The sequence below is a fragment of the Tursiops truncatus genome, chromosome 17 (assembly GCF_011762595.2).
Source record: "Tursiops truncatus isolate mTurTru1 chromosome 17, mTurTru1.mat.Y, whole genome shotgun sequence".
Classification (NCBI taxonomy): Eukaryota; Metazoa; Chordata; class Mammalia; order Artiodactyla; family Delphinidae; genus Tursiops; species Tursiops truncatus.
The window spans coordinates 59630339-59651754 of NC_047050.1; the positions used below are offsets into that span (position 1 = coordinate 59630339).

A 21416-nucleotide genomic window follows, 5' to 3' on the forward strand; every position below is an offset into this window, starting at 1 on the left:
CACAGGTGTTTGGAACCATGTTAATATGTGAGCTTACCCTAGGGTTTGGTAAGTTTTCAGATTCCTTATATAATCGTCAATGGGGTTTAATAGCTGCCTATCCACCATAGCAAACTAGAGAGTTGTAGAGAAGATGGAGTGTTTGGGGTGCTTATAAAGTCACGGAGGACCCTTGAAAAGCATAAATATGCAAATACCACTGCAGATACAACCACTAACATAGCCAGCTACAGCCATGCAGAACTATTCTTATTAATGAATGAGATTGGATCTATCCTTACAAGCGTGGAGTCTTGGTAGATGAGCTATCTTAAGTTCTAGATTCAATATGTGGCTTCTCCACTTGTAAACTATTAGTGGCCAATTCCGACCACCAGAGTAAACCTTCTGCTCATCTGTAGATAGGGGTTAATCACCTCTCCCCTAACTACCTCACATGGCTGTTTGCAAAATCAAATGAGGTGAAGAGCATGGAAGTCATTTATAAGCCATAATGTGCTCATAAGCACATGGCTTTATTAGTATGTAGAACCCCATGGCGACTCAGACTCAGAGAAAACTGCATATGCTAGAATTACCACCCAGAGCTTTTCTCTCACAGGCAGCGTAGTTCCTTCTTGGCTGTTGTTGATGGTTTTTGCTTCTGCTTTGGCCGCTCTTCTCTCTGATCCTCAAACAGTGTGAGTAACCTGGAACCCAGATAAGTGTGGGTCTAGGTACATAAGGTTATATGTACTAACGCCTCATTAAATACAAAGAAACAGACACCAGGTGTATTCAGCGACCACAGCGGTACACAAGTCGCCTGAAAATTTAACTGTAAGTGTATCGAGTACCTGCAAGGGTCACTATGTTAAGAAAGGGAAAATGTAAACCTATTGAATAAGCCAATACCTAGATTTCTAGGAACTTTTCTCACTAGCTGTGTCTGACTGTTGAGTCTGTGAAGATTTTCCTGAAGGTGATATCAGGAATAGCATTTTATTATGTAGCCCTGATAAACCTCTTTTGCTTTCTTCATAGTCATAAGTGAAATACAGATTTTCAGGCTTTTTGAGTTTCTCCCACGGTTTCCTTTTACTTGCATTCTGTTAGTCATGAAAAAAAATCATAATAACAAGTGTATTAGGGGTCCCCACGGAGTGCAAAAGGTGACCTAAAGATTTGGATGGAAGTGTATTGAGTATTTGTAAGGGACAGTTAACCTCCCAAGATGCTTATTTTTGAGTGGTTGGATGTTTCTCAACAGCCCTGCATGACCTTTTTTTTGTCATGAAAGTCCATGACCTTTTTTTGTCCCCTAGTATTTGTGTGTGTGTGTTTGCATCACGGCACCTGTGACTCTCAGTATTCCCTTTTTTTATGTCTGTGCTTTGTCACCTTTTCCCCACAGCAGAGCTGCCTCTGGCCCTTGGCGTCACAGAAGTTGAGTGAACGCAGGACCTTCAGATTTGCCTCCTTGTTCTTGGGGCTGCCAGGCACTGTGGCCGTCTCCCCGCTTTCCTCCTCTCTGGGGGTCTAGCTCCTCCGCCAGGCTGCCCGTGGACTCCTGGAGGGCCCCAGCCACTGGCCTGAGCTGTACCTGCCCAGACCCGCCTGGATCCTGACAGTAGACAGACCCTGAGCTAAAGCCAGACCCCTGCTGTATACTCATTCTGTGGAGAATGGCGTGGGCTCTTCCTGAAGGAAGAATTACTTAACATTTCTTTTCCCGGGGGAACCAAACACCCACAGATGGTCCAAGTACTCCTTCATATTAATGGAAAGGCAATGGAGAAACACTTCGAAGTACTGCCCAGTAAGAGCAGCCAGAGTAGGTCTACAGCCACCAAAGGGCCCAAGACTAGAGACTCAGTTTTATATTCTGTTCTGTGGTCAAATTTCTCTCTGTCCAGCTGAAAACAAAGATGAAAGCCCAGACTCTTATACTGAGTATCATTTACCATTAGCCTTGTCCTAGACACTTCGGGAAATACGAAAGAAGGAGATAGTTCTTTCCTCATACAATTTGTACTATAGTTGGAGAGAATTAATGCAAATAAGAGTAAAGTAATACGAAATAATACATGGGTAAACATGGGCATTTGTAGAAAATATATCATAGGGGGTCAGGAAACCACATCATATCTGGTTGGTTGTGAGAAGACATTATGGAAGAAGGTTGAGTTAAGCTAGACTTTAACAGATGGATAGGAAAAGAGGGGGAGCATATACTGAAAAGGGAAGAGTGTAAGTCTAGGGACAGAGGCAGAAAAGAAGGTGATGCATTTGCTAAAACAGAGGAAATAGAGGAAAAGGAAAACAATGTTGGATAGATTCAGTTTTAACTGAATTTGGAGTATTATGGAGACTTTGGGGGGTGTGTGTGTGTCCTATACACAGAGGACACAGCATTTTCATTTTGAAGAAACAACACCTGTTTCAGTTATAGAGACTAGTCCACTCTGAGCAGTTGTTTAAGCTATGCCTGGTATGCAGTTGGAGCTCAATAAATGCATATTGGTTGAGAAATCTTTCACAAGCCCCTTAGCTGAAAGCAGCCTCCACTATAGCCACGGATGTCCCCAATAACACTTTTGAGGCCTCTTGGAATAATTTTAACCCCGAAGAGACCTTTTCTATTCCCTGTGATAGACCCGCACACCCACAGCCTGTAGCACTTGGGCAGCTTCAGCATCTGTCCTGTGAGCTGAAAATAGATGATGGTAACCCTAGACGGTGTTTGGACAGCATGCTTAGCACAGGATCTGCTCTGATATGTTCATCCTTGCTTGCAAGCCCGAAGGAAATGAAATTTGCTGTTTCGTGCTCCCTGGCCTGTGGTTTGTGGCTGATCTTTTCAGTACAAAATGTGCCCCAAATGGCCTGTTCTATTTTGATCTCATAAGTGAGGATTTACCCTGGAGGCGCTTCAGAATGTCCATAAAAAACAGAGAAGTTAGAGCTGTAAGAGAGTTTAGATAAATGTGGTTGGCTTCCTCATATTCCGGATTAGGAAATTGAGGTCCTAAGTCGTAAGGGCCCTCCTCCAGGTCACGTTTCCTAGACAGAGGCTGTGCGCTATTGTTCAGGTGGCCTGACTTCTCGCAGAGACAGCACAGCACCTGGCTTCTGTGGGTCCACCTGCTCTGGGACGAGGGTGAAGTCTGCTTTCTGAACCCAGCTTCTGCGTTGGGCATCCTTCCCCACCAGCGGGACCAGCTGTTTCCTCTTCTTCCCTCGAAATCGTGCACCTTCCTGTTTTAAAACTCCCTTCCAATCAAAATGGGAACAGAGTCAATACTGTCATTTATACTTGCTGCTTAGCTGATTACGTTTCATGTGAGTGAGCTTGTTCACTTGTTCCTCGGCCAAAGACCTGTCTTGAGAAAAAAAAAAGACTTTTGGGCTTCCCTGGTGGCGCAGTGGTTGAGATTCCGCCTGCCGATGCAGGGAACACGGGTTCATGCCCTGGTCCGGAAAGATTCCCACATGCCGCGGAGCGGCTGGGCCCGTGAGCCATGGCCGCTGAGCCTGCGCGTCCGGAGCCTGTGCTCTGCAACGGGAGAGGCCACAGCAGTGAGAGGCCCGTGTACCGCAAAAAAAAAAAAACACAACTACTTGAAATGTCTATTACGATCCTTTCACATAAAAGTATACATATATAACCATACATATGGACATAATAGATTTTTGCAAGAATACTTAATCAACTATTCATGCTGGGTTCCTTTGAAAAGTGGGGGTCAAGGAAAATTTCAAACCTATCCCAAAGTAATAAATACAATAGTGCAGCAACCTCCCATGCACCCATCTCCTAGCTTCAACAAGTATCAGTTCATCACCAGTTACCCAGCTTTGGATTATACTTATTTGAAGTTTTTTAATCTACCAGGAGCATGCATTAGTTTGATAATTTGAAATTTTAATTATAAGATAAATCCAAACATGAAAAGGAAATGCAGTGTGTTAGGTTTCATTTGTTCCTGTCTTTTTTCTCATCCTTTTAGATTCGGGGCCTTTCAGGGGTAGGTGATTTAGAGTGATTTTCTGTAAGTTCTCCGATCCCCAGGGACAGATATTGGCTGTTGCAGAACATCTGGAAAGGACAATAGCTTTGGTTTAAAGCACATCTATGTCAGTGCTGTTGCCCAAATCACAAGGCCCACACTGTCAGCCCCACTGTTCAGCATGCTGTGTTTTTTAATTAAACTGTTTACTTCAGCTGAGATTTATGACGCTGTTTTTAAATGAGAATGTGTGGCTTCTGTCCCCCTTTTGTTTCTTGAGTCCTGCAACCTGCTGCAGTTTTCTACCAGCTCTTTTTTTGAAGAACAATTTCTGCATTTCTTTTCCTATGGACAGTAATTTCTTAAGGATTATTAACACCCTGCACTCAGTAGTGTTTGTTCTCCTAGGGCTGGAAGAGGAAATTGTCGGATGCAGTTTCAGCAGCTGGTTCGCTGGCCACGAATAGAATATTACAGAATCACCTTGACTCTAAAGCCTGTGAACCAGCTGTCTGAAATGAATGATGGGAAGGTGGTTTTTGTACTTAAATTCCTTAGCCAGTGGTGTCGAAAATGTAGCTAAAACAGAGATGATTATTTTTCCCAGGGGTTCAATGTGGATCGATTTGCACTATGTTATTCAGAAGAGTCTTCTGCCGTATGCACCTCAAGGCTGAGGACGTGATATATGCACTAACTGATTTTTCACATCAATGAGGATCTATCCCCTACTATGTGCTAGGCACTCGAATTGCAAAATCAGATAAGCACCTCTCCCTTAGCATCCTTCGCGTCGTCTAGTTGTAATACAGTGGGATGAATTCTTTACTAGTGTCTGTAAAATAGCCACTAGTATTTTAGAGAACAGAGGAGTGAAGGTTGTTTTCTGCCTTTAGAAGTCTGAGAAAATGTTCACGAGCAGGTGCCTTTTAAGCTGAAGAACAAGTAGAATTTGTTTTTAATTATTGCAGGCAGGAGGAGGGAGCATTCTAAACAGAGGGGTCTCTGTCTTGAGCAGGGGCATGGAGGGTGATGGAGAAGAATCCAGGACATCCAGACTATAAGACAGGCACGCTTGTGATTGGAGGTGAGAGAGGGAGAGGAAGCTTGGGAGGCGGCCTGGGGTCAAGGTGAAGGCCTCCCTAGAGCCTGGGTAGGTGAAGTTATTTTGGATCCAGGTAGTCAAGGCTTTTACAGCCACATGAAAGGATTGGTCCTGTTCTGATGATTATTAGAGTGTATGTAGCTTGGAAGAAGAACTGGAAAACTCTGATGAACCAAGGCGCTCCAGGGTCAGGTGTCTCTTGCTGTCTCTCATTTGTGGCTTCAGGGCTCTTTCTCCTGCCCTCTGGCTTCCTGGAGCTGGCCTGCCTCACCCCCGCTCCTTCCTGCTTGCCCAGTTTCCTCAGTGTCTTGTAATACTGAGGTTTTTTAACCTGTGTTCTAAAAACTCCATGTGGATGGTCTGGGGGATGTGGAGGGTATACATGGGAGAACGAAATGGGAAAACCAGGAAACATCCTGGACCTGGGAGCCCTACCCACTTTTAGCCAGGGCACTCCACATTGCTCTGTTTTCTACATTGACCCCTAGGTAAGTTCCACTTGAAGAAAGTGTCCCAGCACAAATAGGGTTTGAAAACTTCAGCTCTAGTTTCAGTCTTGGATGGAGCCATTCTGCTTGGCTTAGCTAATCACTGTCACTTGAATTGGGTAGAATCTTGTGGCCTTGGTGCCCTCATTGAACTGCTGGTGGGCGTGTGCAGGGGCCTCTGTAAGTCAAGGGCTCTTCCAGGCAGGCGCCGCCCTGTGCAAAGAAAACAGGCATGGGGTGTTTGAACCCTGCCTGGTGTGGGTAAGGTGTGGAAGGCTGTTTTGAATCGAAGGGGCTGTTGAGCATAGCAGACAAGGTGACTGACTGACGTGTCCAGGCAACACACCATGTTTAAAAGCATGGCTTTCAGCCCCGGTTCAGTATCTTACAGAGTCTTTCTAGAGAATGCTATTCCATGAGAGGCTCAACTACGCAGAATTTCTGTTTTTCCACAAGACTTTGAAATATTGCCTGTCCTTCTTGGTGATCTCCATGCATATTAGTGTATTAAGTGTTGTGGAAATTTGTAAGCAGTAACTTGAGTTCAAATAAACGGAAATGCTTTTTTTTTTTAAAAAAAAACACATATACATAGGAATTCCCTGGTGGTCCAGTGGTTAGGACTCCACGCTTTCACTGCTGAGTCCCTGGTCGGGAAACTAAGACCCCACAAGCCACACAGTGCAGCCCAAACAAACCAACAGACCAACAGACCACATTTCCATCCACACAACAGGGATTAAAACTTTGGAAATTGATTGCCCTAGAAGTGAAAGCATATAACTAGTTATTTTACAAAAGATGAATTCCATGATATTAGATGTTTACTAAGTTGTGGGGTGGCAACTCCCACTTGTTTAGTGAGAAGCCTCCCTACCTTTTAGAAAGGGGTGTCATTTCTCTTAGTGCCCCTGTATATTTATTTGTTCACCAAATATTTATTAAGTACCCACAGTGCTAGGCAAAACACTTGGTTATTTAGCGTATGAAAATTCTTACCTCTTTATTGGGATAGCTTTTCTGGAATATATAATTTTTAATGCTCATTTTTAGAATTCTGTGTCTCTGACTATCAAAGAAAAACAGATGGCATTGAACATTTATTGAACATTTTTAACCCCTGGTAACATGTCTAAAAAGATCAAGTTCTATGCTGTCTCCCAGATTCAAAGTTCTTTCCCCTCCATCATATTTCTGCTCAGTTTTCTAAACATGGAAATATACCAGGTCCTTGTGGGGCTGCAGGGGTAGTGACCGGTGCTGCTTCTTACTGTGCAGGGTGGGAATCAGAGGGAATCAAGTATGCTTAAGAATTAGCACCAAGCTCAAGGTTGACAGGATAGTAACTGAAAGGTTCTATTCTGTAGTAATTAAAGTTAAACATTACCTAATACATTTTTTTTTTAAGTTGGAAAATTTACAGGAGCTGAAACTTGTCTCTCGGCTCATAACATATTCCTCCTCCACCAAATTATACGGTAGCTTATTCCACATTTCAATTTCTAAATAAATTGGTCTTCATTATTCTTAGATTCCTGACAGACATCCCGTCTAAAAATTAATGTTTTGCATTCTGCCACTTTGAGCATGTTAAACAAATTACTCAGTGTCTTTGTCACTGAATTAATTAGAGGGATTCATGTGATGACTTTAGCACACCGATGTGAGTGTGTTTTTTTTCTTTTTTATTAGGGCTCATTTATTTTTTATTAATAATTACAACTCTACTTTGGTATCATCTGTGGCTGCAATATTACCAGCCTCGGGGAATTGTCATGGGGGTTAATGCCAATAAAGCAGTCAAGGGCTTCCCTGGTGGCGCAGTGGTTGAGAGTCCTCCTGCCGATGCGGGGGACACGGGTTCGTGCCCCGGTCCGGGAAGATCCCACATGCCGCGGAGCGGCTGGACCCGTGAGCCATGGCCGCTGAGCCTGCGCGTCCGGAGCCTGTGCTCCGCGGCGGGAGAGGCCACAGCAGTGAGAGGCCCGCGTACCGCAAAAAAATAAATAAATAAAGCAGTCAAAACTGTTCCTGGCACATAGCAAGGGCTCAAATGCTATCTTTATTCTTATTAATGAGCTTTGTGACAGTGTGACGAGGTAAGCAGGGTAGCTGCCGTTATCCTCATTTTACTGATGCAGATGCTAATGCTCAGAAGTTTGGTCATCTGGAATTACTGGCAGTGCCAAGATGAGAGCCAAGCCCTGTGTTCCTGACTGTTCTCATAAGTGACCTTTTAGGGGTTAGTATTTCAACGTGTGAATTTGTGCAAACATTCAGGCTATAGCAGTTAAGTCAACTCATGTGAAAATGCTTAGTACAATACTGAGCATACAGCAACAACTCCATTAAAATGGTTCTTTTCTTTCTATGCAGTTTATATCTGTAAGGACTCTTATCTCTCTTGTCCTCTCCCTTCCCCCAGCTGGGCCCTTCATCCCCAGACCACTCAGGAGCCTCTTTGGCAATTGGTGGTTGTCTTAGCTCAGGCTCCCATAACCGAGTATCACTGACTGAGTGGCTTAAACAACAGAAATTTACTTTGTCACAGTTCTGGAGGCTAAAAATCTGAGATCAAGGTGTTGGCAGGAGGTTTTCCTGAGGCCTCTCTCCTTGCTTTGTAGCCGGCTCTTTCCTCCTGTCTTCACATGATCTTCCCTCCGCATGTCTGTGTCCTAATTTCCACTTCTTTTTTTTTAAGATGTTCATTGTTTTTATCTTTTTTAAAAGAATTTATTTATTTTATTTATTTTATTTTTGGCTGTGTTGGGTCTTCATTGCTGCACACAGGCTTTCTCTAGTTGTGGCGAGCGGGCTTCTCATTGTGGTGGCTTCTCTTGTTGCGGAGCACGGGCTCTAGGTGCACAGGCTTCAGTAGTTGTGGTGTGCGGGCTCAGTAGCTGTGGTGCACGGGCTTAGTTGCTCCGCAGCATGTGGGATCTTCCCGGACCAGGGCTTGAACCCATGTCCCCTGTATTGGCAGGCGGATTCTCAACCACTGTGCCACCAGGGAAGCCCAATCTCCACTTCTTATAAGGACACTACTCCTATTGGATGAGGGCCTACCCTAATGACCTCATTTTAATGTAATTACCTTTTAAAAGACCCTATCTCCAATACAGTCACATTCTGAAGTACCAGGGATTAGGGCCTCAACATATTAATTTCAGAGGAACCCCCTTCAGCCTATAACAGTGGTCTAGAAAGGAAGAGCATCTAGGCCTCAGAGTTCCAGCCCAGTGTGCTCCCAACTCATAATCACAACCCTTGGGCTATCAAAACCCATTAAATTCCATTCAGTGCACTCTGTTCAAAAAACAGGCAGGGGGCTTCCCTGGTGGCACAGTGGTTGAGAGTCCGCCTCCCGATGCAGGGGACACGGGTTCGTGCCCCGGTCCGGGAAGATCCCACATGCCGCGGAGCGGCTGGGCCCTTGAGCCATGGCCCCTGGGCCTGCGCGTCCAGAGCCTGTGCTCCGCAACTGGGAGAGGCCACAACAGTGAGAGGCCTGCGTACTACAAACAAAACAAAACAAAACAAAACAAAAACAGGCAGGAATAGGACCTAGTTCCTTCCTTAGGAAATGGAAGAAAGGCGGATGGGACCTGTTATGTGTCAGGTACTGTACTGTGTTGCTGGTACTTAACAGACATTATGCCCCAAATCTCAACATCACCAAGGACAGGGTAGGCATAGTTGCCTCCATTTTACAGAGGAAAAAAGAGGCATTAAGTCACTTGCCCAGGTCACATGGTTACTGTGTGATTTACTCAGTCAATCCCATTTCTCAACAACAGAGATGACGAGGTAAGAAGCATAGGAGTCACGTGGGTTGAATAGGAAGAAAACTTACCTCCCGTTTCACCCAACTCAATCCTTCCCTTGAGAATTAAAAAGTAAACATAGAGCTGATAAAAGAAAGGAAGACAAATGGAAGAAACTTTTTTTTTTTAAGGCAGGTTTAAGACCCTTTTGGAAAAAAGTCACTGGGTTCTGAAGAGAGCCAGGGAAGATTCTGTGTCACTTACTTTTCTCCAGGATAATCCGGCAGCCTGTAAATAAGTTGTGTTTGTCCAACAGCTTTTATCCATCTCTCCTGGATTCTTCAGTTATCCCTACCTAGCGAGAGGCAACGTGATGTGGCAGTTGGAAAGCCAGACTCTAAAGTGAGACCATCGGGGTTCAAATCTCACTTTCACTCTTTGTTAGCTGTGGGACAAGTCACCTAATCTCTCTGAGGCCTCAGTTCTCTTTGCTGTTAAAAAAAAAAAAAATGGAGATAGTAATAATGACTTCTGATGAGGTTGTTTTGAGCATTAGGTGATTTAATCTATGTAAAGAGCCTCACAAAAGGAGTAGCTGTTGCCCCTAGGAAAACAAGGGCAGCAAGGGCAAGGATCTTGCCCATTTTCCGATGTATGTCTCTAATGCTTGCAAGTGCCTGATGGGCAGGTGGTAGACACTCGTTCATATTTGTTATGTGACTGAATGAATTCAAATATGGTGGATCCTGAGCAATCTGTGATGAAGAGGAAGTACCTTGTTTCAGCAAGTTTCCAGAGTCTTGTTTGTTAGTTGGTTGCAACCATAAGCCCACTGGTGGAGAGAGAGAAGGGAGTGAGCCAGAGTAGGGGTGAGAAAGCTTTTCTCAGTCTCCTGAGTGACAGGAGAGGTCTAGGTTGTCCGTGGTTGGGTTTCCCTCCCCTTTACCTGTATCATCTCTAGGTCTGTGGGTGGAATCACTTCCTGGGGCCTCTGGGCTCTGACAGTATGGAAATCACCCACTGACATAAAGGTGTTTGGATGGCACTCTGATGCATCTCAGGCTTCCATTTTGTACTGTTCTCTGGGATTGGCTTAATGATAATGTGTTATCAGAATTCCTCAACTGATTGCCAAATTTTCTTTCCAGGCTCAGGCTGCATGAAGAAAAGGTTATTAAAGATAGGCGACATCATCTCAAAACCTACCCAAACTGTTTTGTTGCGAAAGAACTGATTGACTGGTTGATTGAACACAAAGAGGCTTCTGACAGAGAGACGGCGATTAAACTCATGCAGAAATTAGCAGACCGGGGCATTATTCATCACGGTGAGTGAGGTGGCGACAGTCAAGGTAACTCGAGACGAAACAAAGGACTATATCTTCTGTTTCAGATATGAACCCATCCATTTAAGAAATAGACATTTTACTTTGTCTCTTGTATATCTCTCCCCAATTACATTCCCTTCCTTCTTCCAAGACGCATTTGGCTTTATTTCCTTGGACTTCTTTATATTTTTTCCTTTCTGTAGATACGTCTCTTAGCAATGTAACATATCGTTTTAAATGTTTTAAGTCATCATAGAGAGGCATGTTTATTCTTTTGCAACTTGATCAATTTGCTGTTTGTGGGATTCACTCATGTTGATAGTGTATCTTGTTTGCTCATTTTCGCTGCAGTGTATGCCATCACACCTTTATGCATTCTACTCACAGACATTTAAGTTGTTTCCAAGTTCTTGCTGTTACTCTCAGTGGTTCAGTGAACATTCATGAACGTGTCTCCTTGAAATCTCTAATCCTGGCCAAGACCTTAGCATGCTGTTATTGTCTTGGGCTGGAATGCCCTCCGTCTGCATTTCTGCTTGTTTTCTACTCATTCTTCAGGTGTCCACTTACATTCAAACTCTTCAGAGACGTGTACATTCCCCAAAGCTGGGGTACTGGGCGCTCCTTTGGGCTCCCACTGAATATCTCCTCAGCTCTTTCGTAGCCTGGTCATGCCATATTTTAATTGCATGTCGACATTTCTTTTAATCTCGCTAGATTTCATATTCTTTGAGGCTGATGCCTACACCAATATCATGCTCAAGAAGAGTTTGTAGAAAGCATGATGAATTGAATTTTGTGACTCTTTTAACAGATGATGATGATGATAGCTAATAAAACTGAGCACTTTTCTGTGCCAGGTACCGTGCTAAATAGTTTACTCTGTATTAAATCATAGAGTAGTGTGCTTGAGAAAGTAGGTAATAAAACAAATCTTAATTAGCATCCTCCTTCATTTGAGTAATTAAATAAGAGGTTTTTTTTCTTATTCGCCTCTCTGTGTATATTGCCTTTCAGTGTGTGACGAGCATAAGGAATTCAAGGACGTCAAACTCTTCTATCGCTTTAGAAAGGACGATGGCACCTTCCCACTGGACAACGAAGTGAAGGCCTTCGTGAGAGGACAGAGGCTGTATGAGAAGTATGTTCTGTAATCTTGTAGTGAGAAGCAGGGCTATTTCAGTCTTTTATCATTTTGACTTCAGCCTGGCTCTTCCATGTGGAATGGTTACATAACTATTCCTTTTTTTTTTTTTTTTTGCGATACGCGGGCCTCTCACTGTTGCGGCCTCTCCCGTTGCGGAGCACAGGCTCCGGACGTGCAGGCTCAGCGGCCATGGCTCACGGGCCCAGCCGCTCCGCGGCATGTGGGATCTTCCTGGACCGGGGCACGAACCCGTGTCCCCTGCATCGGCAGGCGGACTCTCAAGCACTGCGCCACCAGGGAAGCCCGGCAGGCGGATTCTTAACCACTGTGCCACCAGGGAAGTCCTTGCATTCTAGTTGAAGAGGTGGACATTAAGAGGAATGTAGTTTAGTATGGGTGATTTTCAGTATAGAGGGAGAAATAGACTCACTGAGGGTGACGAGGTGTTTTAGATGGGGGGACAGGGAAGACGTCCCTGAAGAGGTGGCATTTGAATAAAGTGGGCCTTGTGTGTATCTGGTGGAACAGCATCCAAGGTAGAGGACACAGCAAGGGTAAAAGCTTCGGGTGGGAATGCTCTACATAGTTTAGGACAGCAAGGAGACCAGTGTGTCCAGAGGGCCGGAAGTAAGGGGGAGAGTAGGAGATGAGTTGGGACCAAATCGTGAAGGGCCCTTACCGCCACGATATCGAAAATGTTATTTTAAGTGTGATGGGAGGCCATCAGACAGTAAGGAGTGGTAAAGTGGTGATCTGATGTACATTTTGCATATGCTGTTCCCTCTGTCTAGAAGACTGTTCCTGCCACGCTCAGCCCTTTCTCTAGCTCACTCTGACTCTTCCTGGCTTCGTGTTCAATCTCACCTTTTCTGAGAATCCTTCCGCGTCCCCTTAAGACTGAGTTAGGTGCTGCTACTCTGTGTTTACCCCATGAAAGAACTGTGTTAAACTTTCATGTCGTTTTGTTTACGGCATTAGACTAAGAAACTTAAGTGGGGGGACTGCTTTATCCTCCTTTGTATTTCTTATGGTTTCACATGTTCCCGGCCAATCGTAGATGGTAAATATTTGCTGAAAAGGATGACGAAACTTTCTGATCCCTGGACGAATTGATCAATATTGCTGTACTTTTTCTGTGTGCACTGGCTTTCTAGTCATTAATGTTCAGTGTCTCAATTCCAAGTAAATTTATTTCTTCAAACTGCTTGTAAAATTAGCACTAGGAGAAGTAATTTCATAAGTACTGAACTTGAACGACCTAACTGCCACCTCACAAATCTTGGCCCCTACCTTTGGTTGCTAGAACATGCGTGGAACAAACTTTAGGGCCTTTGGAATTGATAGTTCAGTTTACCTGTTTGATCAATTTTGTTTGGTATATACACTTATCTATATTTTTAATGCATTTTCCTTGTTTCTCTGGCCATTTTTTCCATGAATCTCAGCATGTACTATTATTTCGTAAGTCTTGGATACTTAAAAAAAATAACATTAAGAAATGAATAGCTGATTTTGTTCATAGCTCATCTTTTCAAGGACTTTATTTTAGAACTGACTTTTTCCCCCTCTCTTATTTCAGCTGGAACCCTTGTTTAGGATATCTCTAATATTAGTGAAAGAAGGTCTTATGAAAGATATATTATTCCTTTAGTTGTTTTCCTTTTAAGATAATAACAATAGATAATATTTGTTGATTGCTAGCTATATATCAGACATCCTGACTGATCTATTTTATTTAATCATCATAACAACCCCTAGTTAGATGCTTTCATTGTTCCCATTTTATGGATGAGAAAAAAGTTGCAAGGAGAGGTTCAGTGTCTTACCCAAGGTCACCCTATTCATTTTAAAAAAAAAAAAACCAAATAAATAAATAAATAAACCAGCTGGGATTTGAACCTAGAGCCCAAACTTATTGTTACTAGGCTATTAATAAATCTCTTCTGTTGCCTTCAATGGAGATTAAATGAATGAAACCAGTGTTTACTTCAAAAATGTAACATGGAGTTTGTGAATATCTGGGTATGAGATTTGCTATAAAAATTTACTGAAAATATTCCAGGATTTTAAAGTAGACTTTGGAAGAGGGGAGTAAAATGATTCTCCTTCATGGTAAATCTATGTGGTGTTCTGTAAATATGATAAAAAAAAACAACAGGGACCTTTTATTTGTACATTAAGCTTCTCAAAGCACTGCCATTAGATTATTTTATCTGAACCTCCTGAACAGAGTAATAATAGAGTAGTAAATAATAACAGTAATAATAATAGTGATAAGGTAGTAAATAATTATATAATATAGATGGGGCATTACGTTATTGTCCCAGAAGGAGGGGAATCTGGGATCCAGAGCAGTTAAGTCACTTCTGCGTCCTGGTGCTACAGCTCGAGGGGGACAGGAGATGCCTGAACCCAGGGTGACAGGTGTGCAGGCCGTGCTTTCCCCAGCCTTCCATCCAGCCCTAAGGGCCTGGTTCTATTGTCAGTATTTCCTTTTTGCTCTCCTCTGGCTTGTTTGTTCTGTGTTATTTATAGGCCTTTGTGAAACTTGGTGGTTTCTGGCTGGGGTTTTGCTGAGATGTACTAATTTGGGGGCACCTTGGCTTTCTAACCCCTGGTGGTGTTTCTCAGTCTATTTTGTAGGACAAATCTGCGTCTCAGGACTAAAAGTCAGTGACTGTGTGTGTTGCCTTTTAGTGTCTACGTCACTTCCGTTACCTCAACTCAGAGGTACTCCAGCGAATGCTAGTTAAGGAGCAGAAGCTGACTTTTTCAAGTTGTCCCAATGCGAGGAACATTATAGGGGAGCTGGTGACATGAGGCGTCTCTCTCACAGTAAGTGGCAGAGGGTGTGGGTTTTGGAGTTGCACGGTCCTGGTCTTCAATCCCAGCCTCACAACTTGCTCACTCCGTGACCTTGAGTAGGCTTTGAACCTTTCTGACCTGTAGTCTTAAATGGAGATAAGTGGGGGACCCACTTGGAAAGGCTGTTGGAAGGATTAAATGAAATCCAGTCTGTACAGTACTTGGCATAGAGTTGAGAGCCCACGAAATCTGAGCTGCTGCTATTAGACTAGTAAATCATAATATAAATAAATGACATTTGTTTTTCTTGTTTTATGATAGTATTTTAAGATACAGCCTTTATCAGGAGTTTCTCTCTCCAGCCACCAGCAGTCTGTTTCTTCTGCTTAGGAGTGTATACCTGGTTGAAGAATTAAAGTGCCTGTATGCCATTAGATCTCTTTGAGTTCCCACTGCTTCCTTTATATTCTCTATTTCATAGAACTGAAGAGAAATATTAGGGGAGAACTATATACAAAGGGGAAAAGCCCCTTTGTGTGTTTTATCTTATCAGAGGTTTCTCTACCATATACCCCTGGGATCTTTTTCCTGTTCCCTCCCAGAGGCTGGCACAATAAATATTTGTTGAATAAACAAAGGATTCTACATGCTGTGATTGCTACAAGCTGCTGAGCTGGTACCTTGAAAAAGCTAAAGAGAGCTTGCTTTTCATGGTAAGCGACAGGAGTCAGAGGTGTACCTTGTCTTGCCTTTTTAGAGTTTACAAAGCATCTTGTCCATTAACCTGCTTGATGCTCTGGACAGCTCTGAGTTACACCCAGTAGGCACAATTAATCCCATTGCAGAGATGGGGCACCTGAGCTAGAAAGAGGCTTAATGGCTGGTGTAACCTGAGAACATGGAGCTGGAGTTTAAAAAAAAAAAAAAAGGCTTCAAGTTTTTGTCTCTGTCTTATTGCATTTGCAGTATAGAAGTGCTTTCCAAACCGGGATCCTGAGTTCTGCAAATTGATTCAAGTTTTATGTTCAAAGTATATCTTAATTATTTTGCAAACTGAAATAAAAATACTTTCTAATATGTTATATACAGCTTTTCACAGTTTGCTTGTGCTTCCCAGTTAATTAGTGGTTTCACAGGAATCTTGGAGTAAATATTTCCTTCTTGGATGATTTGAAGGGCGTGCTAAAATTGCAGTGTAAGTAGAATAAAAGTTGTTACCTTTTGCAACTATTTAGTCTGGGTGACAAGGCATGAGTTTTGATACTGTGTTAACTCACGTTGAGAACTGTCAAGAGTCTTGAGATTTTATCTTACTCGCAAGCTAACGGGTTTGCCTGCCACCATTTCATGGACGCAGGTAGGAGACCCCTGGGTTGGGAGACAAAGAACAATTTGTTGCTCTTGGCAGTAGCGGTAGGCAGAGCGTCATCATTTTCTTGACAGGTCCTCCAAGGCTTAGCTCCCAAAGAACAGCACAATGAGGTGCAGATGACACCTGCCAGGGTTGGGTTACGGAAGAGGAACCCCAGGCTCGAGGAACCTTTTGAAATGGTCTTCAAGCAAACCTGCTTTCTGACCCAGAAGGAGAAATTATCTTTATCTTCCCGGTCTGTTCATTATGCAGACATTCTTGAAAAGATGGTGAGAGGAGTTGAAGGGACAGTGGAGGAGGCCTGAAGATGCTGATGATATTGATGAAAGGAGCAACCACAGGACATTATTGATGCTTATTAGATACCGTGCCCTTTACATGTGTTTTCTTATTCGAGCCTCATTCTACACCAATGAGATAAAAAATGTGATTCTCCCTTTGGCAAATAAGGAAATCGAGGCTAGAGTCGTAAATGAACTTGCCTACCTTCACATAGCCAGAAATCAGCGGTGGGGTGTTGGGGGAGCATTTCAAACCGTGGTCTCCAGCTCCAGAGCACGTGAGCCCACGTGTAACTCCTTTTCAGTCTGCAGCTTCTAATTCACAAAGTTTCTACAGCTTCTATCCAAGGAGGCTGTAGCAGGAATGAATGCCACTAAACAATATTAAACAATATGCAGCTTGTAGATTTTTAAATGGGCCTGAAAGGGACTTTGCGCTCCCAGTGCAGGGGGCACGGGTTCGATCCCTGGTCAGGGAACCAAGATCCCGCATGCCGCATGGTGTGGCCAAAAAATAAATAAATGAACAAATAAATAAATGGACCTGAAAAAAGTGTTCATCTCCTGGTTTCTACTAAGTCCTTGAGTCTGGTTTTGGAAATCACATCATTCTTTACTGCTTCTTGGCAATGCCACGCTTTCCCTCCGTATAATAAATATATGGCGATAATATTAGAGCTTTGTTAACATACAGCACAGGCAGCAGGCCAGCTGTGCTTGTCAGAAGTCGTCAGCCCTAGATTGTCATGTACAGATTCTAGCTCTGGTTGATTATTCAGAAATGACTCGATTTAGAGGTAGACACGTGTTGTTGCTTCAACAGTAGACGTGATTCCTCGACAGGGATTGGTTGCCGGTCATTTCTGCCAAGTTTTCCTGATCTTGTGTAATTGCAGGACGACGAACCAAGTCTCTGTAACATCGATTTTGCCGATCAATCTCTGTAGTTACTTTTCAACTTGGTAGCATGGAGAAGCCATTTAAGATTTCTGCGGGTGGAGAAGCGTGTGTCAGAGTTCTTCTCCTGCCACTTATCGAGACATTCAACCTGTCCGAGTCTTGTTTTCATCCATAAAATTGGAAGAACAGACATAGCTCACAAACTTGTCATGAAGACTAAATGAGATAAAGTTCAGCAGAGTCTCACCTCATACAGGACGTGTTGTGTTTCTCAATATGTGAGGAAAAATGCACATCGTCCAAAGTATCCTCGTGTGACCCAGGTTGCATAAAAAAAAAACAAACACGTGCCTTTATATGCAAGAATTAGATTCTGCATGGTCAGATGCCCAGCCTGTACGCAGGACATTTCTGTTTGTCCTCCAGATCATTCTCTACCCTTTTCCCACCTTTCGTGTGCCCCAGGAGGCTGACTTACATGGCCTGAGTCAACAGGCTCCATTGCCTTTGGCTGGGTCAGTGGGTGGCACTAGCAGGAAGTAGGTAGAAGGGAGGAGAGTAAGGTCAGAGTACTTATTTCTCTGCTTGCTCCCTGCTCTTGAAGGCCACAGGTCCCATCAGGCAGCCCTCTTCTTAACATCTATCCCCTTTAGGCTCTGGAAACTGCCCTCTCTCCATAATCCTGAGGCCTGGAGTTGTTAATGATCACAGACCGCTAGTCTGGACCTTTGCCATCTCTTTTAGTTTCCCTTAACCCTGCCCATAGCTTTAGTAGTTCTTTTATGCTAGACTACCTCTTATTAGCCCATTTGTACATTTTTGTAGTTTCCTGCTAGGGGACCCTGATTGACAGAGCCTGTGAGACCCACCTGGGATCTGAAATGAGTTGTCTCCTATCTCCGTGAATGGACAGGCCACACACTGTCCATTGCCCACACTCTATCAATGGAAAAGTCACTTGCTCTTTCTGTTTTTTTCTGAGTGTGTACCATGCGTGATGTGATGGTTGGAATTAGCACAGGGTACTCTCACTGTTTATGAGTGTGGAGTATGGTTGGATTATAATGAATTTCTTTGGCTCCCTTTCTGACCCTCGTCAACCTGAGTTCTAGCCCGGCAACCACATTTCTCCAAGGTGACTGTGCTTGATGTTTCAGTCTCTCTAGCTTGACTAGAAGCTCTTTGAGGTTATGGACCTTGAGGTCGCACACAACTTTAGAGCCTCAATGTCCAGTACACAGCATATACTGAATAAATGTTTGCTGAAGAGATGAATAGATAAATGAACGCATGGTCATCCTTACTTAGGAAAGAAGTCAGTGGACAGCCCCTTTCTTTCCTAACCTTGGCATTTTCAAATTGGACTAAAACCAGGAGTAGATATTTGCTATTCTAAGATCACTCTATTCGTATTTACTCATTGTAGGTTCTGATCACAGACATTCAAAGAGTAAGAATAATAATCATAGCCATCATTTCCTGAGGACTTCTATGCATTAGGCATCATTCTAAATATCTTCCACATATTATTTTATTTAATTCTTCCTGTACTTCTAAGAGGGAGAGATTTTCCCCATCAATTTACAGGGAAGGAAAGCAAATTTGAGGTGGGCTAAGTAACATGCTTTAAGCCTCCAGTTGAGTGAGCCTGTAGAAATGGCATAATGTCTCTCTCCAGTATGCTTTGAATCCAACAACTCTGGTTCACATCAAGTGTCAGTTTATTCCATCTGGAAGAGATGAAGAACTCGGAGTCTTTTCTAGAGGAAATGGCTCTTGTGTGTTTTTAAGTGTTGAGATTCTAGAGTGAATGGATCTAAGGTGGGTGGGGCAGGGTGAGGTGATGCCAAACATTCTGCAACAAAGGGGAAGAAGAACACACAGGGAGTAGGAGAGAAGGAAGGACCTCCTGGGAGGAGAGACACTTATTGGAGCAAAATAAAAGTAGACCTTCTAGGAGCGATACCAGGGGAAGGCTTGACTCGTTGGGGTTTTTAAAGTCGGAGGTTATTCCTCCATTGTTAGAAGCTTTGTGTGGAGACTCCTTGGGTAGGCGGCTTTGTCTTTTAATGCAGAGATGATTCCAAGAGGTATACAATTAGTCCCCCACATATACAAACGAGTTCTGTCCCGAGAGCACGTTCGTAAGTCCAACAAAGTTAGCCTAGGTACCCAACTAACACAATTGGCTATATAGTACTGTACTGTAATAGGTTTATAATACTTTTCACACTAGTAATACTTAAAAAACAAACACACACACAAAATAAAGAAAACATTTTTAATCTTACACTACGGTACCTTGAAAAGTACTGTAGTACGGTACAACAGCTGGCATACAGGGGCTGGCATCGAGTGAACAGGCAAGAAGAGTTACTGACTGGAGGAGGGAGAGGAGGTGGGAGATGGTAGAGCTGAAGGATTCTCAGCAATAGGAGACGGAGGGCAAGCTGCAACGTCACTCACGCCTGACGTTGATGGAACACACGTTCATGTCTTTGAAAGTTCGCAGCTTGAAGGTTCGTATGCAGGGGACTTGCTGTAGTTGCTGTGTTGTTTTTCTTGCTTTGTTTGCTAAAGGAAAACATCCTTGCTGAATCACAGTCTCTTCACACAGAGCTGGGGAGTGTAAACAATGGCCTTGTTCTACCAAATCTACAGAAAGCATTTATTAATTTTAGAGCCCCTAACAAAAGAGTCTTTCAGACCAGAAGGAAAGAAAATCAGATAACATTTTAAACTTTATTAAAGTTAAATATGTAGTCAAACTTTAACTGTAAAGTTTAATGTACTGAAGTATAGTATATCATTATATACAGCACACATATCATAAGTGTGCAGCTCTCTCAGTGTTCACAAACTGAACACGCTTATGGAACAACCACCCAAATGATATTTTTTATAAAATCGTCCTCTGTATTCTACCATGATTCAACCTCCTAAATAAAATTAACTTTTGCCTCAGTGTTAGCACTCTCTAGAGTATAAAATTTCCTTTCAAGTAAGTAAACTTTGGTTTTTCTATGTTTCACCTGTCACCTCCTCTCCCCAGGTGCTTGGAATTGGTTCTTCTGGCTGGTTGGGACTATTGTCCAACCTGACAAGGATTGATAAGAGTTGATAAGGGTCAACTCTCAGGGGTGTGTGTGTGTGTGTGTGTGTATCATTTGTTCACTGCTGCTTTGTGCCAGACAATACGCTAGATGCTTTACACAGATTACCTCTAATTTTCACAACCCCACTGAGGTAAGCATTATTACCTTCATTACATAAGAGAAGAAACTCAGAGAATCATAGAGCCCAACCCCAGCTTGGAAATCACAGTTCAGAGATTGAAAGCTAGGACTCCCTCCCCTTGCCACTGTCACCCTGGAACTGTTTGTACTGATGGGAAAGAGCAGAGGAGAAGAAAATCATCCAGATCAGTCCCAGATTGCTTTTGCGTGGCACAGGGATATTGTTTTGTATTCATTATATCAATATTTCCTGCCTGCGCTAGGACAGATAGATTCAAAAAGACTGTGAAGTCTCTCCTTGCCATCACATTTCACTCTTCAGACCATGCCCTTCCCTCTAGTTCATGCTAAGAGGTGGCTGAGAGGCTGTTAGCATCTCCACGAGCACCAGTGGCTCCAGCTTGCTGAGTGTTTATCCCATTACTCCTAGGCTGAGGTTAGTGATTGGTCCTTTGCCACCGATGACTCCCTGCCGCTTTCTAGCAGGTGGGTGAAGACAGAGTGTACGAGAGCAGTCTCAAGCTTTCAAGAAGTTTGGTAACTTTGCTTCCTCCTGGTCTTCCAGAGTAGGAACTCTGACTTATTCTTTGTATTCTAGTGACCAGTGCAGGGTGGGGTATCCAATAAGTGCTGATACATTTGTTGAGCTGAAAACACAGTTGTCATAATGGAAAGTGAAAGGTGACCATCACGTGAAAGGATCACTGTGCTGTCATCTTTGTTATCTTTATTGACAATTCTGAGCTCAGAATTCATCCACTCTATCACTTATAGGATCAGAACCTTTCTGGCCTAATGGCGTCCCATTGCCCATGCTTATCTCCTTCTGCTTTGCTACCTACTCCCACCACCCCCCCGCATCGTGCTGCTACTTAACATTGAACTGCTTGTCCTGATCTCTCCTCATACTGTGCATCTGTACTTGCTTCTCCTTGATCCTGTATCCTCTCACTGTCTCTCTTTTTTAAATTTTTTAAAAATTTATTTTTATTTATTTGTTTT

General features: G+C 43.3%; 1 protein-coding gene across 6 annotated transcripts in view; it reads left to right on the plus strand.

Annotated features, from left to right (window-relative positions):
- DEPTOR (DEP domain containing MTOR interacting protein) overlaps nt 1–21416 on the plus strand; it is a 147245-nt gene that overhangs the window by 25528 nt on the left and 100301 nt on the right. For all 6 annotated transcript variants that reach the window (XR_012327328.1, XM_033843248.2, XM_033843247.2 and 3 more), the window contains exons 2-3: nt 10495–10673; nt 11691–11814. Coding sequence is in view for 5 of the 6 variants with exons in the window: in XM_033843248.2 (XP_033699139.1) it covers nt 10495–10673; nt 11691–11814 (303 nt within the window). In the remaining variant the exon portion in view is untranslated. The remainder of the gene's footprint in view (nt 1–10494; nt 10674–11690; nt 11815–21416) is intronic.